Here is an 18,414-nt window from a genome sequence, read left to right on the forward strand (position 1 = left end):
TGTTTTGGACAGGCATTGCCAGATACAATTTACTAAACGCCGGCAGCACATGCAATGCTATTCAAATGGCAGAACTCATGGCTCTCCTCCTCCAGAGGAGGTCTCAGCCCAGAGCTGTGCTGGACAGAAGAGGTGGCGACATCAAAACATCACTACAGCACACGGGACACCGAATCCACTTCCAAACCCACCATCTCGATGTCCTTAATGGGAAAACACGAGTTCTGGGATGAGGGAGGAGACGGCACAGTCCTTTGGCCCGGCCAACCCAACCCTCTTCCCCTCGCTTCCCGCCACCGGCAGCGCCATCACCATCAACGGGACACTCACCTTGAGGATCTTCACGACAACCCTCTCGTTGTTGGTGATGTTGATGGCCTCAAAGACCTCGCTGTACTTCCCTCGCCCGAGCTTGCGGACCAGCTGGTAGTCGTCCTGATTGCTGCAGGCACCGAAAGGGGGGGTAGAGGATAACTGACAGGGCAGCAGGCCGGGGATGGGGGAGGGGGCCTCTCCCAGCCCCCCCGCAGCCCCCCCGGGACGCCCCAACACGGCGGGGGACGGGACACGGACACACGACGGGGGACTGGGAACCCGCCCCGAGGGCTAAGGCCCGCGGGAGGGTGCGGGACTGCCGGCGGCCCGAGGAGGGGGGGGGGTCCCCGCGGGGCGCTTTACCCCCAGCTCGGGACGTGCGCCTCGTAGTCCCAGTACTCGCGGCTCCTCAGGCTGTTCACCTCGGCGTACACCCGCGCCCGGCTGCCGGCGGCCGGGCCGGGCATGGCGGCGCCGGGCGGCGGCTGCAGGAGGAGGAGGAGGGCGCGGGGCCGGCGCGGGAGGCCGGCGAGGCGGGGCGCGGCGCGCAGGAGGGCGACGGCGGGCGGCGGCAGGGCCAGGCCGGAGCGAGGCGGGGCGGGGCCAGCCCGGGGGCGGCGGGCGCGGGGCCCGCGCGGAGCGTGCCGAGGCCCGGGCCCGGTGCCGGCGGCGGCGGCGGCTGCACCCTGGCCCGGCCCCGAGCGCCGCGCAGCCAACCCGGAAACGGCGCCGCCGCGCGAGGCCCCCACTCGCCGCCGCCCCGTTGCCCGCCGCGCAGCGCCCCCTGGCGGCGCGGAGGCCTGGCCATCCCGCCCCCGCCCCCCGCCGCTCACCCACCTGGTCCCCCCACTCCCCCTCAGCCCACGGGCAGGTGACCCAAACCCTCCCCATCCCGCCACCCACCCAGCCTCCTCCCGTCCCCATCCCGGCTTCGTCGCACCCCGCCGCCCCCTCGCAGCCTGTCGCAGGCCCCGCCCCCGCCCCCCGCCCAGCCCCGTCCCCCCGCACCCCACCGTCCCCTGCCGCAGCCCCTCGCCGCCCTCTGCCACTCGCCTCCCTGTGCCACGGCCCGGGGGGGGGGGGGGGGGCCGGGGGCAGGAGGGAGCCCCACCGGCCACGGGATGCCGGCGGCGAGGCCTATCCGAGCCCTCCGCACCAGCACGGCTGCCCGCCGCCGGCGGCCGAGGACCCTGCCCCAAACCCTGCCCCGGGACCTTGCCCCGGGACCCTGCCCCAAACCCTGCCCCAAACCCTGCCCCGGGACCCTGCCCCAAACCCTGCCCCGGGACCCTGCCCCGGGACCCTGCCCCGGGACCCTGCCCCAAACCCTGCCCCAAACCCTGCCCCAAACCCTGCCCCGGGACCCTGCCCCGGGACCCTGCCCCGGGACCCTGCCCCGGAACCCTGCCCCGGAACCCTGCCCCAAACCCTGCCCCGGGACCCTGCCCCAAACCCTGCCCCAAACCCTGCCCCGGGACCCTGCCCCAAACCCTGCCCCGGGACCCTGCCCCAAACCCTGCCCCAAACCCTGCCCCGGGACCCTGCCCCGGGACCCTGCCCCGGGACCCTGCCCCAAACCCTGCCCCAAACCCTGCCCCAAACCCTGCCCCGGGACCCTGCCCCGGGACCCTGCCCCAAACCCTGCCCCGGGACCCTGCCCCAAACCCTGCCCCGGGACCCTGCCCCGGACCCTGCCCCGGACCCTGCCCCGGGACCCTGCCCCGGGACCCTGCCCCAAACCCTGCCCCAAACCCTGCCCCGGGACCCTGCCCCAAACCCTGCCCCGGGACCCTGCCCCAAACCCTGCCCCGGGACCCTGCCCCAAACCCTGCCCCGGACCCTGCCCCGGGACCCTGCCCCAGGACCCTGCCCCAAACCCTGCCCCAAACCCTGCCCCAAACCCTGCCCCGGACCCTGCCCCGGGACCCTGTCCAGGCAGTTGCTGGTACCTGCTGCTGCGGCCGCCCTGCGCAGCCCATGCCACTGCTCGGTCACCCCCACAGTGAAAACGCGTCCCCCGATGTCCAGGGGGAACCTGCTGCGACCCACTTTGTGCCCGTGGCCTCTGGTCCTGGCACGGGCCGCCACTGGGAAAAGCCTGGTTCCCTCTTCTTCGCTCCCCCCTCCAGTCCCTCATCCACCTTTGTGGTCCTTCACTGGGGTCTCCCCACAGCTCCCTGCCCCTCTTGTGCGGGGGAGCCCAGCACAGGGCACAGCACTCCAGGGGTGGCCCCACCATCGCTGAGCAGCGGGGAAGGGTCCCCTCCCTTCACCTCCTGGCAGTATTTTGCCTAATGCAGCCCAGGACACCATTACTCTTCTTTGTGGTTTAGGTCCAGCTTGGTGTCCGCTAAGACCCTCAGGTCCTTTTCAGCCAAGCTGCTTCCCAGCTGGGTGACCCCCAGCCTGTATCGGTGCCTGGGGCTGTCCCTCCCCTCAGGCAGGACTTCACATGGCTCTTTGCTGGGGAGAACTTCAGCAGGTTCCCACCAGCCCATCCAGGTCCCTCTGGATAACAGCATGACCCTCTGGAGTATCAGCCACTCCTCCCGGTTTGGTATCACCTGCTGAGGGTGCCCTGCCCCACCATCTGGATCATTAATGAAGATGACTCGACTGGCAGAGCCCAGGAGACCATTCACCTTCTTTGCAGCAATGGCACGTTGCTGGCTCACATTCAGCTTCCTGCCCAACAGGACCCCCAGCTCCTTTCCAGAAAAGCCGCTTCCCAACAGGGCTGGACTCAGTATTGACCCCTGGGGTACACCACTAGCGACTGGCCTCCAACTAGACTCTTTGCCACTAACCACCATGCTCCAGGCCAGTTTTCAACCCAGCTCACACCCTCACCCCCCAGCGCCCAGTGAATCCCAGGAGACCTGCCAGCTCCAGCCCTTCCCCAAGTCCGTGCTGTCTGCGTGCACCTGGGTCTCAGCACCAGCCACCAGTCCACGAGGTGACAGAGCAGAGCCTGCAACACAAGTTGCTCGGTCTTACTCTGGCACTGCTCCTGGCTGGCCTCCAAACATCAGCTTAGGCTCAGCAGGAAAGCAGACTTGGCTCCAGGCTGTTTCATGCCAGCTGCCAAGGAGCCTTTCCAGCCATCAGTTCACAGGTCCACCAGGCCACTGCTGTCCTTCAAGTGCACTTTCAAGTCAACGCCAAGGCAAGATTGGAGCCTTCAAACAGTGTGTAGATTTTGCACTTCTTGGTATTGCTATTAATGGGAAAAGCAGCACTTGGTAAACCAAAGAGATAAGCCTTAGGCTGCTCTCCCTGATGGAAGTACACGGAGAGATGAGTCTCTTTTCCTTTGGGTGCTAAGAAAGGAAAAGGACCCACAGGGTCCTCAATTCACAGGGCTAAAGCTGATGTGAGTGCTGGGCTTTGAGACTTTGAGGTAACGTAAGGAAACTGTCCCTGGAAAGAAAAGCATGCGGAGTCAACTGTGCACTGCAAAACCCAGTGAGCTTTCCAGGTGCCTGAGACTGAATGATGAGGAAGCCCGAGACTTTACCATTTTATATTCTGGGTCCTAACCAGACACAGTCCAGGCAAGACTTTTGCAGGATCTTTGGAAAACAAGGAAGATGTGTTCAAAATGCTCGTTCTCCCAGGGCACACAGCACCAGAGAAGAAAGGCAAGCTCAATGCCCGTTCCTGCTAAACCTGTCTTGGCAAAGCAAGAGGAAAATCAGCTGTCCTTGAGGAAGTCTGACACATCCACAGCCCAGCTGACTGGCCTCTTCCTACCAGACCTGCAGAGCAAAGATGAAGCTCATCACCCGGAGGAGATGCAGAAATGCATAAACAAAGCAGGCAGCCCTTGCATCAACTAGAATTTATGACAGCATATGCAAAGGCATTGAATCATAGGTTTAAAGTGGTGCTGTGATACTGGCGTGTGCGTATGGCTTGTTCACAGAGCGAAACGGCTAGAGCTGCATCACTACACAGTGGAGACATTCATCTCTCCCAGTAAATTCTGCACAGGACCACAGTAAAATCCTGCATTAAAAGGGAGATTTGCTTTCCACAAGGTGCTGCTGTTTGGGCATAGGTGCTCAAACATTGAGTTGGCTAAAATTTTTCTGAAGGATCATTTTCCTGGCAGAGTATCCCGGGTTGTCAGAGCAGTTTCATCATCGGTGACATCTTCCTCGGTGCTTTCCGGTGGGACACAGGCAGGCTACTGAACTGGTTTGCCGTGCTGATTTCTGGCAGAACAGCCAGCTGGTGCACTGCCAGCTCCTCCAGCTGGTGCCTCTGCTGCCCAGCTGCAGAACTGGGGCTGCCTTCTGGTTTCTGATGCTGCCCAGCGTTTCCCACAGTAAAACGCCCTGTTTGCAGTTAGGGGGAAGTTTGCCAAGCTTTACCTACTTTCTCTGAAATTATAATAATAAGCTGTTTTTATTATTACTATTTTCAAATCTTACCAGAAAGGTCCAGCTGTTTCCCAGAGCAGTCAGGGGAAATATGTTTCCAGCCACTAAAAACACCTGGAGGTCCTGTTCTGAAGGTACTTCAGAGCTCTGGAGCCTGGCATTTGGCAAGGGACAAATCTTCTAGCAGAGATGTGCTGAGTCTCCTGCTGACCTCTGAAAAGCTTTGTGCAGCTGGACAGAGTGATAAACTTCCTAAAAACTGTACTCCGTGTTCCTGCAGCTGCGAAACCTCCGGCACAATGCTACTGGACCCTCCAGAGATGCTGTACCTGCCACCACCCTGTCATGGCTCCCCTGGGTCACCCAGCTGCCCTTCCCCATCCTACTGAACGATGACATACTGGCTGTCTTAGGTTGAAGCATCACAAAATGTGGGCTGGGGCAAAGACCTGTTGTTGTAACTATCTCTGCAGTCTTAATCAGCCAGCTTACACAAGCGCTGCTTTTAACACAACTTTTAATTCATGACCCCGTGTTAAGCTTTTTCATGGGATCCCCATCCCACCCTGTGCACAAAAAGGACCTCTGGGCTTGTGTCACATACATGCTGTCCCCTCATCATCATCTCAAACCACTGGATTTCTGGCATCAAATTCTGCAGGTGGTGAAGATCCTGCAGCGAGGGGTGTTCACAGCTGCATCCAACAAGACTGGGAAGCAGGGTTCCCCCATGGATTGGATGCAGTTATGACTCAAGATGCTTTTTGAAGATGAGTTTTGACATGTTCTGGCCAGAAATAGGACTGGCATTGCCAAGGCCTTGATTTTTCTCCTGTTTATGTAATTAGATTGACTTGCATCCCTCAACCCAGAAAAGCTGTGGAGATGCATCACTGGCCACCTCATCAACTTTTGGGGGAGAGATGCATGTTTAAACAGACCTGCCACCTGCTGCCATTGGTTCTGAGCATCTGGCACAGGGAAGGCAAAGCACGTTGTTGTGCCATGGTCCGGATCCAGCCACAGGGACGCTTAGAAACAATGCTCCACACCCGCACAAAGCTCCTAAAATTAGGCATGCCTGTGGGCGCAGCAGCCTTCAGGTGCTGCTGTTCCCCTGGGGTTTTACAGCCAGACCGGGATAAAGCAGAGGCTGTAAGGGGAAGATTGCAGCGTCACAGGCAGAGTAACCCTCACTGTGGTGCAGATGTAACCTGAACATGAGCTGGGGCCTGCGCTTGCCCACACACCTTCAGGGGCTTTGCTGCCCAGTGGATGGGCTGGATCCTGTTTGGCTTGTTTGGGAAGGAGGACCCATGAGGCAGCGGCCAACCAGGAGCTTCTGGGAACAGGCACTGCAGGAGCAGTCCTGTGCACTCCAGGAGACCACCAGGATGGTTGCCCCTTTGGCATCACCCCCCGCATCCCTCCAGCCAACCCCCCACGGGTGCCTTTGTACTACACACACCTCGCTGGGGGCTCAGGGATGCCCCCGAGCTGCAGCCCCTTGGGTGGGGGCCAGCTGTGTCACTGGGCAGCTATCTCCCTTTGCACCCTTCCAGCAGCACCTTTCCCTCACCCTGGAGGCCTGCAGGACCCCCCAAGGACCCCACTGTGGATAGGGAAGTGGGACCTGAGCTGCACGTGTGTGTGACCTTGTGTCAGTATGTGTGTGTGTGCATGCACACGTGTGCCCAGGTGTGTATCTGCATGTGCGTGTACATGAGACCCCATGTGTGTCCATACCTGTGTGTCCTCGTGTGCCCACACAGAACCACAGGATCATTCAGGTTGGAAAAGACCCTCAAGACCGTAGAGTCCACCCGCTAACCCAGCGCTGCCAAGGCCACCAGGCACCCTGTCCAGGCGTGGTTTAAACACCGCCAGGGATGGGCCCTGCGGGGGCCCCTGCTGCCGCCTCGCCGCGGTCGGGGTCCGGTGCCGGGCTGCCCCGCTCTGCCGGCCCAGACCCCGGGGGGGCCCCGTGCCCCCGGCTCTGTCGGCTGCTTCGGGCCCGGGGGGAGCGGGCCCGGCCGCGGTGGTGCCGCCCGCCCGGGCTGCCCGCGGAGCGCTGCGGCCGCCGGCTCGGGCTCAGGCGCGGCCCGGCGCGGTGCCTTGCTCGGCCGAGGGCTCAGCCCGACCCCCGTCCCACAGCCGCGACGTCGCCCAGCTCCAGGCGGCGGTGGAAATGCCTGAGGGACGCTGCCGCGCCATGGAGCTCCGCAACCGCCCGCCGCAACTGCCGCCTGAGCCTGCCGCGACCCCCGCCGCAGCCCCCGGCCCCAGGCACGGCCCCTGGCTGGAAACGGGGCGAAGACGCTCCCCCGGCCGCCCCCCTGCGAGAGGACGGGCCCCTCCGGCGGGAGCGAGGCCGCGGGCCGCCCCCTGCCCCCCGCGGGCGCTGGCGGTGCCCGGTGCTACAGCGCGGCAGCGCCGTGTCCCCCGTGTCCCCGCGCGGCGAGTGCCAGGCCGGGCTGGAACCCGTTAACCCCCGCGCAGCGTCGTTTGAGGCAGAAGTGCAGCGGGGAGGCCGTGCGGGGGAACGGGGGCTCAGCGCCTCGCCCCGCCGGGGGATGCTCGCCTCCCCCCCCCGCAGGTGCGCGCCGCTCGCGTCCTTTTCGCCGGAGCCCCGGCGCTGGGTGCCAGCGCCTGCCCGAGCCTGAAGCAGCTGCTGCCCGGGCGGCCCCAGGCAGCCCTTAGCAACTTTGCCCTTGGCCAGGCGGGCGCTGGCCCCCTGCAGAGCAGTGCCTGCCCCCCTGTGTCCCCCCAGCGCAGGGCATTGCTCTGGAGCAATGTCGGGTCAGCTGAGAGCACGCTGCAGCCCGCCTGTGCTGCAGCAAGCTCGGCTCCTCACTGACCCAGGCAGTGCTAGAAGACTCCATCTGCCCTACACAGCAACTGGCAACTTTGCTACGAAGAGGTGTTTTGCCTGCCCACGTGAAGCTGTCATGTTGGCTTTAACCTCTAGCTCTGGAGCTGCCTGCTGAACTGACCTGCAGGCTGGCGTAGGAGGGCCCAGTGGGTGGGTTGGAGGACAGGTGGGGTCAGCCCAGGTGTGGCCCTGAGTCACCTCTCCTCTGTAGAGGCCTCCTTGTCCTTGCTGTCAACTGGAATCCCTCTAACGTGAGTTGAGGTTGTTTTCTTTTTGAATGCAGGAAAATGCAGTAACAGTTGGTCAGCGCTGGCTTTCTAACAGCATCTGTGTTGTTCCTTGGTTGTTGCAGACACCTGGCAAGCACAAATCCAAGTTGCACGGTGCAGTGGGCTATGGTATAGGCCTGACAGTGGAGCAGAAATGTGAGCTGGCTGAGCAGGAGCTGCCTGAAACGAAGAATGAGATTCAGGACCTCGAGGTATGGCTCTGCAGGACCCTTACGATTACCAAGGTGTCAAGCAGTCCTGTTACTTTTCATGCCTCTTTCAACGTACCATCCCTTAGGCAGTGAGACAGACCTGCTTGGTGAGGGCTGCTGACAGCAGAGCGTTGATGTGAGTGGTCCTGAGTTGACAGTAGGAGCCAGAACTGTGCTCTCACGTCACCCCTTCCTTAAAGGCAAGTACGCTAACAGAGATCAGAGGTGCCCAGTCTCTAAAGACGGCTCTTACTCTGACAGGAACAGACATACAGTTGAGGGGAGGACTTTTAGGTAGAGGAGCTCACATCTGCAGTGTGAGATGAAGAAGTCAACGCTCAAAAGAATCTCCTTCTGTTAGCTTCTTGAAGGTGTGCCCTCTGTGCTAGACATATTTTGCATTCTAGCAGCTCCCAGAAGCTTCCTGGTTTGGCTGGGCTCCGTGCAGCCCTCTCTGGGGTCTGCCTTTCCACTGCCTCTGGGATTTCAGAGCGTGCTCCAAGTCTCCAAGAGTGCATTCCTGCTGCAGGCTCCTTGTGGCTGTATCACCATCTCTGCCTGCCCTGTGCTCAGGGAAGACTGCCAGGACCTGCGATGGCAGGGATGCTTGGGAGCTTTTGGGGAAGAAGCGACCTCTGCATTTGGTTCAGGCCACTGATGGTGCCTGCAGTGGCCAGGAGAGATGAAGCAGGTAGCTGGTCCCTCTCCTGTGGCCACAGGATGTAATGCAGTAAACAAAGGGTAGTAACTTGTGTTGGTTTAGTCAGACTGGCAACGTTTGTTGGTCAGGACGGAGCAGCAGATGTTGAAGCTCAGGCACGTGAGAGATTTCTTTCTTGTTCTTTTTGAGTCAGTGAACTAGCAGTGCTGTGTGAGCCTGCACCATGTGCCCTGAGCTGCACAGGGTGGAACTCAGCACTCCCACAGGAGAAATGCTAGTAAAGCCAGCAGAGATCATGCCTGGTCCTTTCCAGTGTTCTCTGTTCCCAAAGCAGTTTGAAGGAGGGAAGTTAGAACCTCTTGACTGTTACGTGACTTTATTTCTACAGGCAGTCATTGGAGAAGCGGATGTTTGGTGGACTGATGTTAAGCAAGCCATCAGTGACTTTGAGACAGACAGCAGCAGCAGCATCTCCAGCAAGAAAGAGAGTATCCCAGCTTCTGAGAAGCTGCTGAGATACATGGAGGAGAAGAACCGACAGAAGGTCAGTGCATCATGGAAAATTCTGAGGCTGGTCTGTCATCTGACAAGTATGTTGGTTAGGGAAAATTCTCGTTCCCATACTCCTGTGTGGCCTACGTCATGTTTTCAGACTGTCTTAGCAAGTCTTCTTGGACAGCCCTTGTCGCACTTGCTACTCGGTGACTGGCACAGGTGCTCATCAGGCTGCTGAGCTGCAGCACTGCAGTGAGCACAGATGATGCAGGGCCCTTAGCGGAGCCTGGGAAAGTGCACTGCCATGTCCCCACATTTGGGGCAGGGTGATGCTGAGCAGCATTTCTCACTGGGCTTCTTTCTAAACCAGCAGTGAAGGCTGCAGCGTGGATGCGATGATGGGGAACCACACCATGAGGAGTGAGGTCTGGGTGCTCTGTCTTCTCCAAGGCTCTGCTGTCTTTCCTTCGGATCTGCTGAGTGAGAAGCTGTGCTTCACAAATCATTTGCTCAGAAGTTACAAGAAGAAGCTGCAGCCGCAGCTCGGGCAGGTGCATGCAGCAGTTGAGGAAAAGCAGGGACTAGATGGCCCCTTGAGGAACGAAAGGAGTACAGCCCAGTGCAGATGCAGGGCCTGCTCCCTGTAGAGATGCAGGGCTCTCCCCTGCATCCCCTTCCTCCTTTGCTTCTGGACTTGCTGCCTTTGTCAGAGGGCACTGTCGCCTGCCCAGGTTCAAACCTGGCACATGACCATGTGTGTGGGATGAGACCAGGAGTCTCACAGGGTGGAAGCTGGCAGATCTCTCTGTGCCCTGGGAAAGATGTGTGGTGGATCAGACCAGTTCCCTGGGGCCTGGCTGCCGCTGGTATGGCAGGAGCCTTGCCAGAGGGGACCTGTCTGCTCTGCTTGGGCCCTCTAAGCTGGGACGCAGAGCACAGGCTCAGTGGCACACTGTCTTGCATTTCTCCTCGAGCCCTAGGTTTGCAGCCAGGCTGAAGATCCTGTTCTTTAGGTTTGCTTTCCCCACAGAGCAAAGCTCTCTTACTTGGGGTGCAGCTTTGGTCAGCAACGTACAGCTCTGCTTCCTTGGGGTTTGCAGAAGAGGCAGATGGGAGAGGCGCTCCATGATGTCCGTTTGGAGTAGCTGCAGCTTAGCAATGCCCTGTGCCAGGAGAAGATCGATGAGAAGAACCAGGAGCTGCTTCAGCTAAAACTGACCTCAGGGAAGAATGTCCAAGCCCTTAACCTCTATGGAGTGAGTAAGCCTCCCAGCACCTCTGTTTTGCCTTTCTTCTGTTCCCAAGGATCACATGTGAGCTGATTAACAGGTCTTGCATTCTTCCCTTTCTCAGCTGGAGGGTGCTGAACGCCTCTCTGCTTTCCCCCTGACAGCAGTTCAGTTGGGAGGTTTGCCTGACACACCAAAAGCAGTGATGCCCTCATTCATGTTTGGCTGCAGCCTGATGATGGGCTTCACGCTTCACAGCATGGTTATTTTACACCCCAGGGGAAAAGTCCAGTAGAAATGAGCTTTGGTGGTGACTTGCACAGGAAAAAGGCATTTTTTACGTAACCTGTGACATTTGAAAAGATGTCATGAGCTGCAGCTGTCACTCTCTCTGCTTTTATCAGTGAAAAACACTTCTCAGCTGGGTGCATTTGCTTCTCTCGGATCAGCCGTTGTGTCCAGGTCAGTCCTAAACCCACTGGCTGCTGTGCGGTGGGTTGTGCTGCAGTCTGACACAGAAGACATGACGAAGCAGCAGCTGCGTGAGCAGGGCATGATGCTGCCTTCTGCAGGGGACAGGTGATGCCACAGAGCTCCCTTGGAAGCAGAGCTCCTGCACCGCCAGCTGGGACCAAGCTGGGGGAGTAGAGGGGCGGCTTTGCAGGTGGCTGGGAGCTGCTGCTGCACCTGTTGATGCTGTCCTGCTCTCGTGTTCAGGGGAAGTTGGAGCATGCCATAGAAATATCCATGTCTCTGACGAAAGGCATCTCCCAGACGAAGCAGGTGCTGGAGAAAATTGAAAGAGAAGCTGCTGTGGTGGAGGAGGTAACAGGGTGAATTGGGAGGCCCTGAGATTTCACTTGGGAGTACTGTTTTGAGGTACTTCTTGTGCTGTGTTGGGTACCAATGCCTGTTCGAGGTCTGGCAATGAGATGGGTAACTGGGTGGCTTTCTGGGTCTGAGCAAGTCCCTGGGCTCCTACCTGTGCCAGTGAGTAAGGGAAGGTTTAGAGAACAGGCGTGTTGTGAATTTTGGCCCTGGCTTCACAGTGACCTCCCACTGTCTTCTGGAAATTCTGTTTCCTTGAACTTTTGATCAGCGGTGTCCTCCGCAGGGAGAAGTGGCACTGTTGTCAATGCCAGCCTGGGGACACAGAGCCTGGCGGGGACACCACAGCTTTAGGAAGTGGGTTCAAGGGGCTCCCTAGCAGTGCTGCCTGGCAGGGATGGAGGCACTGGTGGTTGTATTCCACTGCTTCCCTGCAGCGCTGTGTGGTTTAATTTACCTGCCTCCCTGGAGGACTGGCTGCCAGCTGGCAGAGGGGCATTTCCCAGGGATGTCCTTGCACTCTGTCCCTATTTCTCCAGCAGAAATGAGCTGAAGCTGAGCGTTTGAAACAGCAGCTGCAGAAGCTGCTCTCAGACAGTGTCCCTCCTGTGCTGAGTTACATGCAGAACAAGACAGCTGTTACTGACCTCGGTAAAAAGCCTCAAGGCTTGGGAGAGCAAGGTGGCGGGCGCTGAGGTGAGCAAGGCCAGCCTGGGTGTGCAGAAGCCTGGACATGTGCCAGCCAGGAGCTGCATCTCCGCCTGCCCACCTGCAGCCGCCCCGGGGACCGGAGCGCTTGTTTCTGACCCACCAGGGAGCCCTGCAAGAGCTGCTGCAGTGTCGCCTGCGCCTGGCAGAGCCAGAGGCTCTTCCTGTTGACAGCGCGGTGATCACTCCCTACCCTGAGGACAGAGGCTGAGTTTTAATGACTGAGCTCAGAGGGGAAGCCAAAGCAAGGGCAGTGCTTGTAATTGGACGGGAAGCACAGCCAGGCTGTTGCTGTACTGAAACCTGTTGCGTGTGTAAGGAGAAGGGGACACATGGCAGCCCAACACATTTCTGCCTCTGCATATATAACCTGTGGCAGCCTTTTCCCGTGCCCCGGATGGCTCCCCAGTGGTGGTAGTCCTTTTTGTTGATCTCAGACATTTTTTACTCGCTTGTATCTTGGCTCCTCCCTGATAAGGAAAGGCTGGCCAAGATCCAAACATGAGTGCATGGCAAAGTTGCAAGAATATCTTTGATCTTCTCCTGCAGCCTAGGAGGGATGGAAAGATAATACAGGGGAGCACAGTCAAAGCTGGAGGTAGCGGTACGTGTTTGTATACCTGCCCCTGTGCACAGCAGCGTGGGAGTGAGGTGGCTGCTTTGGATGGGATAACATAGTGTGGTCAGCCAGTGCTCTCTGAACATATTAAGGCCTTCTCGTTTCTCCTCTTGCAGATGTCCTTGCAAAACTACTGCAGAGCATGGAACCAGATGAAGATGTCTGGTAACCAGCACTAGGTTTGTCTGATGCTGCAAGCTGCAGAAGGAGCCAACCCTGTGGGGAAGTTTTCTGTCAAGTGGGTGAATGTAGCACCCTGCAAACTGCACGGAGATGAAGCCCCTTCTGCAAGAAACGATAAAGAAACCCATAGCTCTGTTGTGAGGCCATCTCTTTGTTCTGTCCCAGCATGTGCTGGCTTCCACAAGGCTCTGCTGCTTGTTCCATCCGCAGGTCAGCCAGCTCTGCTCAGGGCCCCCCCCCGCCCCTCCATCACCACAAGCAGTTATTCTCTGGTGATCAAATCCAACGTGTTTACAGGAACTGTCCTTTCTCTTTGGGCAAGCCCTGGTAATCACTTAATACAGGAGGAACCAGAGGGGGTTTCCCTGGGAGATATGGGAGTTCAACATCTCCAAGCATGCACTGACAATAGAAGAGAGCAGAGCAGTGTGACATGGCATACACGAACCAAGTAGGCTTTCTGATCACAAAAAGATATTTATTTACCTAAAGAAACAAAAGAGCAAGAAGGGAGAAGCTACCCCTTTCCCAAGCACCTGGGGCAAGTGGAAGTGTCCCTTGGCAGCGGGAAGTGTTTTCCCACTGCAGGAGTTATAAATCATCTCAGGTGGCCCAGCCTCAGATGAGCTCAGGTCTCATTTTCCCTTCTTGGGATTGAAACCAGCTTCCTGAAACATCCCCACTGCTGGTCTGGAAGCCTCTTCCCAGTCTTTAGGTGGAGCCTGCAGATCAGTTCGCACCCTGACTAGCACAGGGAATGCAGGAGGTCCTGTCCTCGCAGCGGTGGCCAAGATCCAGTTGCTGTAGTAGGACACTGGGGTATACAGGAATGATCCATAGCATCTCATGCCACCCTCACTGAGAATGCCTTTCAGGACCCATTTCTCAGCCCCTCCAATCTGGCACATGATGGGGTTGCCAGCATCACCCTTTTGAGAGACAAAAAGGGGAGGGTTGTGTCTCAGCAGTATCCCTATTGCTGTCACTGTCGGTAGCTGTGGACTTCAGCAGAGTGAGAGGAGGTCAGATCACAGCAGCTTGGTCCTTTATGATCACTGGCAGCAAAGCGCCACTGATTCCAGGGGCTGGCTGTCTTTGGGCTGACGATGTCCCAGTGTGCCCCTGATAAGGTGACTGGTATCTCTCCCTGCAGCTGCCTGTGCCCCCATCAGCCTAGCTCCATGCCTGGTCCTTTGGTATGTACCACAAGGAACCTCTGTTGGTTTTGTCTCCCAAATGTCTTTGACCCTGGCCACATCAAAGGCCCTTGGAGGCCCCAGTGGCAGGAGAGTTTCAGGGACCAGAGCAGCACCTGCAGGGAGACAGTCACCCCACACCTCGTGCCAGAGGGGGGTGTCACACCTTCAGACAGTCTTGCATGCCTGCGATTTGCAGGCTGCGTGGAAGGCATCTTTTCTTGTAAGGCCTGTGCAGGAGAAGCCCAACAAGTGTTTTGGCTGCTCTCCCAGCCTGGAGTTGGAGCAGAACGGGGAGGAGGCAGTTTGGCTGTCTGCCTGGTCTGGGTTGATGCTCTGTATCCCTTACCGAACAGCCTGCCGCTTTGTCAGCATCCCTGTGGCTGCAGCATGCAGTTGCAGCGATCCTTTTCAGTGAGCAGGGATCCACATCCACTACGGAGAGCATCCTCAGGAAGTCGCTGCAGCACTTTCCCCTGCCTGGCCAAGGGACCACCGTGAGCCTGTGGCTCTAGGCAGCTCCTGACCTCCAAAAAGCCGTGATGGATGACCAGTGGGTACTTCTTCCTCCCAGGATGAGCCCTGTTCCCCTTCCTCCCATTGGGGTTGTTAGCAGGAGGGAGCAGGAAGGCGGCTCTCCACCCTGCTGGAGGGAGCTCTTTGCCGCAGCAGCCAGGGGTTACCTGCGGTGGGATGGATCCAGCCCAAGATCCAGCAGATCACAAGGTCCAGGGTGGAGAAGCTCCCGTGAGGGAAGCAGATGGGCTGAACGATGCTGCTGAACTCCAGCGGGGCGGCTGTCCTGAACAGAGCGATGTTGTTGTACAGTGTCCCCTTGTCAGAGTCCTCATGGGGGATGACAGAGCTGATCGAATGCTGGGGCTGGGCCTCCCATTGCCTCTTCATGGTGCTCAGCCCAACAAAGGCCAGCATCTGCTGCCTGCAGGGGGTGGACAGAGGGGTCTGGGTGCAAGAAAAAGCATGGGGCAAACTCTGCCTGCCCCTGCTCCGACTGAAAGATGCTCACCCAGCTGCTGGGCGATGACCAGACCCTCCTGAGCACTGGGAGATGGTGTCATTCCCTGCTGATTCCCCAGCCTTGCCCGAGGTGACGCGGGGCCCCTTGCAGTACACAGACCTGCTCTGCAGGCTGGATGCAGCGCTGAGGATCCGGTGCTCGTTCAGGATAGAGCCGAAGGCCAAGAGGTTGTGCTGCATGTCCCGCAGGGCCACCACCCGCAGGAACTGGGCCGCAGCCACAAACTCCTGCGCTGATCTCCAGGGAGATGGGCTGGCCTGGATCCCACAGGCTGAGGGAAATAGGGGGCATGCTGCTGCGTGTGCCTGGCCCTATGCTCTCCCCCCACCCCCTCTGCCTTCTGATGCCTCCTTGCCCCTTGATGGGGCTGCCCCAAGCTTTGCTCTCACCTGGGACCGATGCCAGCATTGCCCGGGCTTGCTCAGCTGTGGGGCCAAGCCAGTGGCACGGCACGGGACCCAGCACAGAGGGGTCAAGCCGTGCCACCTCCTATCTGGTGCTGGGGCAGCCCAGAGGCACAGCAGCATGAGGCTTTGCACTGTCCCAGCTGGGCAAAGAGCTGGGGCTGGGGAGCCAGGGTCCCCCTTCTCTGCCCACCTGCCGGGAGAGGGGGAGATGTCATAGGGGGTGCCAGCTGGCCCGGAGGGGCTCGGTGTGCCTGTGCTGAGCACACCAGGCCAGTTCCTCGCCCTGGTACATGGGTGCTGCGCCTCCCAAGCACAGTAGAGATCCAGCAGACCCATTCCCAGCTCCCCAGCTCCACGGGCTGTCACAGCACTCTCCAAACTATCAAGCTACAATAAGGTCTGTTACCATCTCGTACCAACACACTCTTCATACAGTCCTTCTGCTGCCTTCTCCTCACGTCACGTCATCCAGGGCATGTGTTCTTGCTTCTTCCTCGGCCGCTCTCTCTTCCTTGGCTGCCCAACCTCCTAACAGAACCAGCCACAGTTGCACCTTACCTACATCAGCCAACCCACCGCCCCTGAAGCCAGCCCACAGCTGTATGTTACCAATGCTAATTAACCCAGCTTCACTCCTCTACAATGGGCCACATCCTGCTGCACTCTGCCTGCTCCATCATGCCCCTGCCAACACCCTGCTGGCCCCATGCTGCCCCCCCTGCTCAGCACCCTAGTGCCAGCACGATGTCCAGGCAGCAGGATGTGGGTGTGAGCCCCTCTGTGAGACCACCGTTGCTGCAGCAGCTCAAAGGACCCTCTGCTGGTGTTCCGGCACAGTGGAGGGGGCTGTTGGAGGCTCTTGCAGTGCATCTGCCTGCACAGAATGGATCTCCGAAGCATCTGAGGCCAGCACCCCCTGCCCTGGGTGCTGCTCGATGGTTTCTCCCTGGGACAGCCTGCCCTGCCCTGATGCCTCTTTTCTGCACACCCACTGGGGTCTCTGCCCACCCTGGCCCCACTTGCAGACAGAAGCAAGGGCATCTTATGGGCAAGTTCTGCTTAAGGAAATTCATAAAAAACCCTGAAGGACCCCAAACTGCATGGGGATGGTGAGAGGGGACCTGGAGGGCAGCAGAAGCTGTTGCAGGGGCACCACCAGGCTACAGCTGCCTGTGGCTGGGCTTTCCCATGGGGAGGTCCCAGTGGGGACAAGAAGTCCCTTCCCAGCTCGCGAAAGGCCAAGCATACTTTGGAGAGCAGGACAGAGAAGATGGGGTGGTATGAGGGATGTGAAAACTCCTTCTTTCTATCAGAGATTGGAAAAGTGTTGAGAAGGAGAAATTGCAGTGTTCCTTATATGCACTAATTAATAGCCACGCGTGAAAGGAGCTGGTGAGAGACAGAAAGCAAAGGCACTGGGGCTCCTGGAGGCCTGACACGCTCCCAGCAGGTTATCCCTGGATCGCTTTTCTCCTGGCGAGGCGTTTGGTGGCTGAGGACGCACATGCCCAGACCAACCCCTGCAATACTGGGGATAAAGACAGCCAAGGGGAAGGGAAATGGTGCTGGGAAAAGGCTCGAGGGAAATCCAGGTTCAAGCACTTGTTTAAACCTGCATACAGACCAGGGCAGCATCAGCTGAACTGATTTCTTCACAGCATTTGAATACACTTATTATATGCAAAATTAGCAAGGGCAGGGTCCGCACCATGGCATATTTAGGACAGGGGCATCCCAAGGAAACCCTGGATGTTTTTTTCATGGTGGTTGTGTTCTCCCTAGATATAGCCAATCCTGCATGTAGGAAATTCAGTCCTCTCTCTGCGTTCCTGCAATAACTCCGCAGTGCTTATCCCTCCCACTGAGAAGGGCCTTTTGTGTGTATTATCCCTGGCTCTTGTGATGTTGTGTTTGAAATGCCGTGGGAATCAGCTGGGAGGCAGCTGATGATCCCAAGGCCTGTTTATAGTTGATTTGTGCCAAAAGGGGCCACTTAACCCTGCAAGAGCCAGGAAAACATCTCTGAGGTTTCACTCTGCCCTCCCCATGGGGGTGCCAGTCTGAGGCTGGGTCTGATCACTGGCTGGGCTGCTCCAAACGATGCTAGTGTCACGCAAACAGAACATTTCTAAAGGTGATGCTGGCAACTAGCGGTGACACTGACTGATCCAGAGGTGCCAGGCACCCCACTCGCTGGGAGCACGACTTGACTTACTGCATGTCATCTGGATCCACAGCGGTCAAAGAACCTGCACAAGAGCAGGTGTTGGTGGGAACATGACCAGCTCACACCCTTGACCCATGGGTCAGCCAGCTTGGTGACACCAGTCCCCTCCTGCTTTGCAGGTCTCAGAGGAGGTCAGCGCTGCCAAAGAAGCACGACCCCCACAGCAGCTCTCGTGGGCAGCGCAGGATGCTCCCCAAGCCCAGCCTGAGCTGCTGCTTTTGTCCAGAGGACCAGCTGCCTCCTTGGCACTGCTGCAGGGAGACAGGCACCTCTCACAAGGAACTGCAGCCTCCCAGCACCCTGGCCACAACCTTGGAACTAATAAGTTTTAAGCCCTGTGGTTAATGAAGCCAGCCTGACTCTGCACAGAGACAAAGCCTGAAGCCTGCCGCCAGCTCTGCCCGCAGCAAGCTGAACAAGGCACTGCTGCGGGCTTGCAAAAAGCCTCCCTTGTGCACGGGGGGATTCAGCCAAACAAGGGGCCTCCTTGGCTGCGTGTCTCCTGGTGCTCCATAATTCATATTATTTGCTGGATTGTTCCCACTACCAAGGAAAATTTAACAAGTAAAAGCATCTGATAAAAATCTATTGACTGCAGTAAAGCACCAACCCAGCCAAACCAGTTGGTACGGCGTGACCTCTGCAGCCTCACTCAGTTTGCCGCCTAGAAAAACAAGTGCTGTATGGTACTTGCAATGCTGCCAGTGCAAAGGCTTTGATTAAAGCTTTACTGCGTTACCAAAGTGCAGTGAGATGTTTTGAGAGGCAA

The 18,414-nt window shown here is 58.4% G+C and overlaps 3 protein-coding genes across 4 annotated transcripts in view; 1 reads left to right on the top strand and 2 right to left on the bottom strand.

Annotated features, from left to right (window-relative positions):
* The window catches only part of CSNK2A2 (casein kinase 2 alpha 2), a 28,044-nt gene extending 27,004 nt beyond the window's left edge, over positions 1 to 1,040 (bottom strand). The window contains exons 1-2 of one of the 2 annotated variants that reach the window (XM_055726501.1): positions 679 to 920; positions 331 to 442 (exon numbers count right to left, since the gene is read on the bottom strand). In XM_055726501.1, coding sequence (XP_055582476.1) covers positions 331 to 442; positions 679 to 782 — 216 coding nt within the window. In that variant the 5' untranslated portion in view covers positions 783 to 920. Of the gene's footprint in view, positions 1 to 330; positions 443 to 678 lie in introns of both variants that reach the window. The other variant, XM_055726503.1, reaches the window with a different exon arrangement.
* A 5,549-nt stretch (positions 1,041 to 6,589) lies between these two features.
* Positions 6,590 to 12,772, top strand: CCDC113 (coiled-coil domain containing 113). Its single transcript, XM_055726940.1, is given in 10 exon segments — positions 6,590 to 7,339; positions 7,856 to 8,086; positions 9,103 to 9,415; positions 9,660 to 9,760; positions 10,310 to 10,469; positions 11,103 to 11,271; positions 11,553 to 11,623; positions 11,816 to 11,916; positions 11,918 to 11,962; positions 12,710 to 12,772. Coding segments are annotated over 10 exon segments (2,004 nt in total).
* A 510-nt stretch (positions 12,773 to 13,282) lies between these two features.
* PRSS54 (serine protease 54) lies at positions 13,283 to 15,827 on the bottom strand. The gene is made up of 5 exons (XM_055726941.1): positions 15,810 to 15,827; positions 15,015 to 15,322; positions 14,587 to 14,984; positions 14,322 to 14,355; positions 13,283 to 13,778 (listed from the first exon to the last, which is right to left on the bottom strand). Exons 1-5 carry the CDS (start codon positions 15,825 to 15,827, stop codon positions 13,412 to 13,414), a joined length of 1,125 nt encoding a protein of 374 aa, XP_055582916.1. The 3' UTR covers positions 13,283 to 13,411.
* Positions 15,828 to 18,414: the final 2,587 nt, after the last annotated feature.

Source organism: Falco cherrug, chromosome 14 (assembly GCF_023634085.1).
Source record: "Falco cherrug isolate bFalChe1 chromosome 14, bFalChe1.pri, whole genome shotgun sequence".
Taxonomy (NCBI): domain Eukaryota; kingdom Metazoa; phylum Chordata; class Aves; order Falconiformes; family Falconidae; genus Falco; species Falco cherrug.

Coding starts and splice junctions, on each gene's coding strand:
- PRSS54 (XM_055726941.1), bottom strand. Junction 14,985..15,014: donor TGCTCAGGAGGGTCTGGTCA/TCGCCCAGCAGC, acceptor AGCATCTTTCAG/TCGGAGCAGGGGCAGGCAGA. Junction 14,356..14,586: donor CCGCCTTCCTGCTCCCTCCT/GCTAACAACCCC, acceptor TGCATGCTGCAG/CCACAGGGATGCTGACAAAG.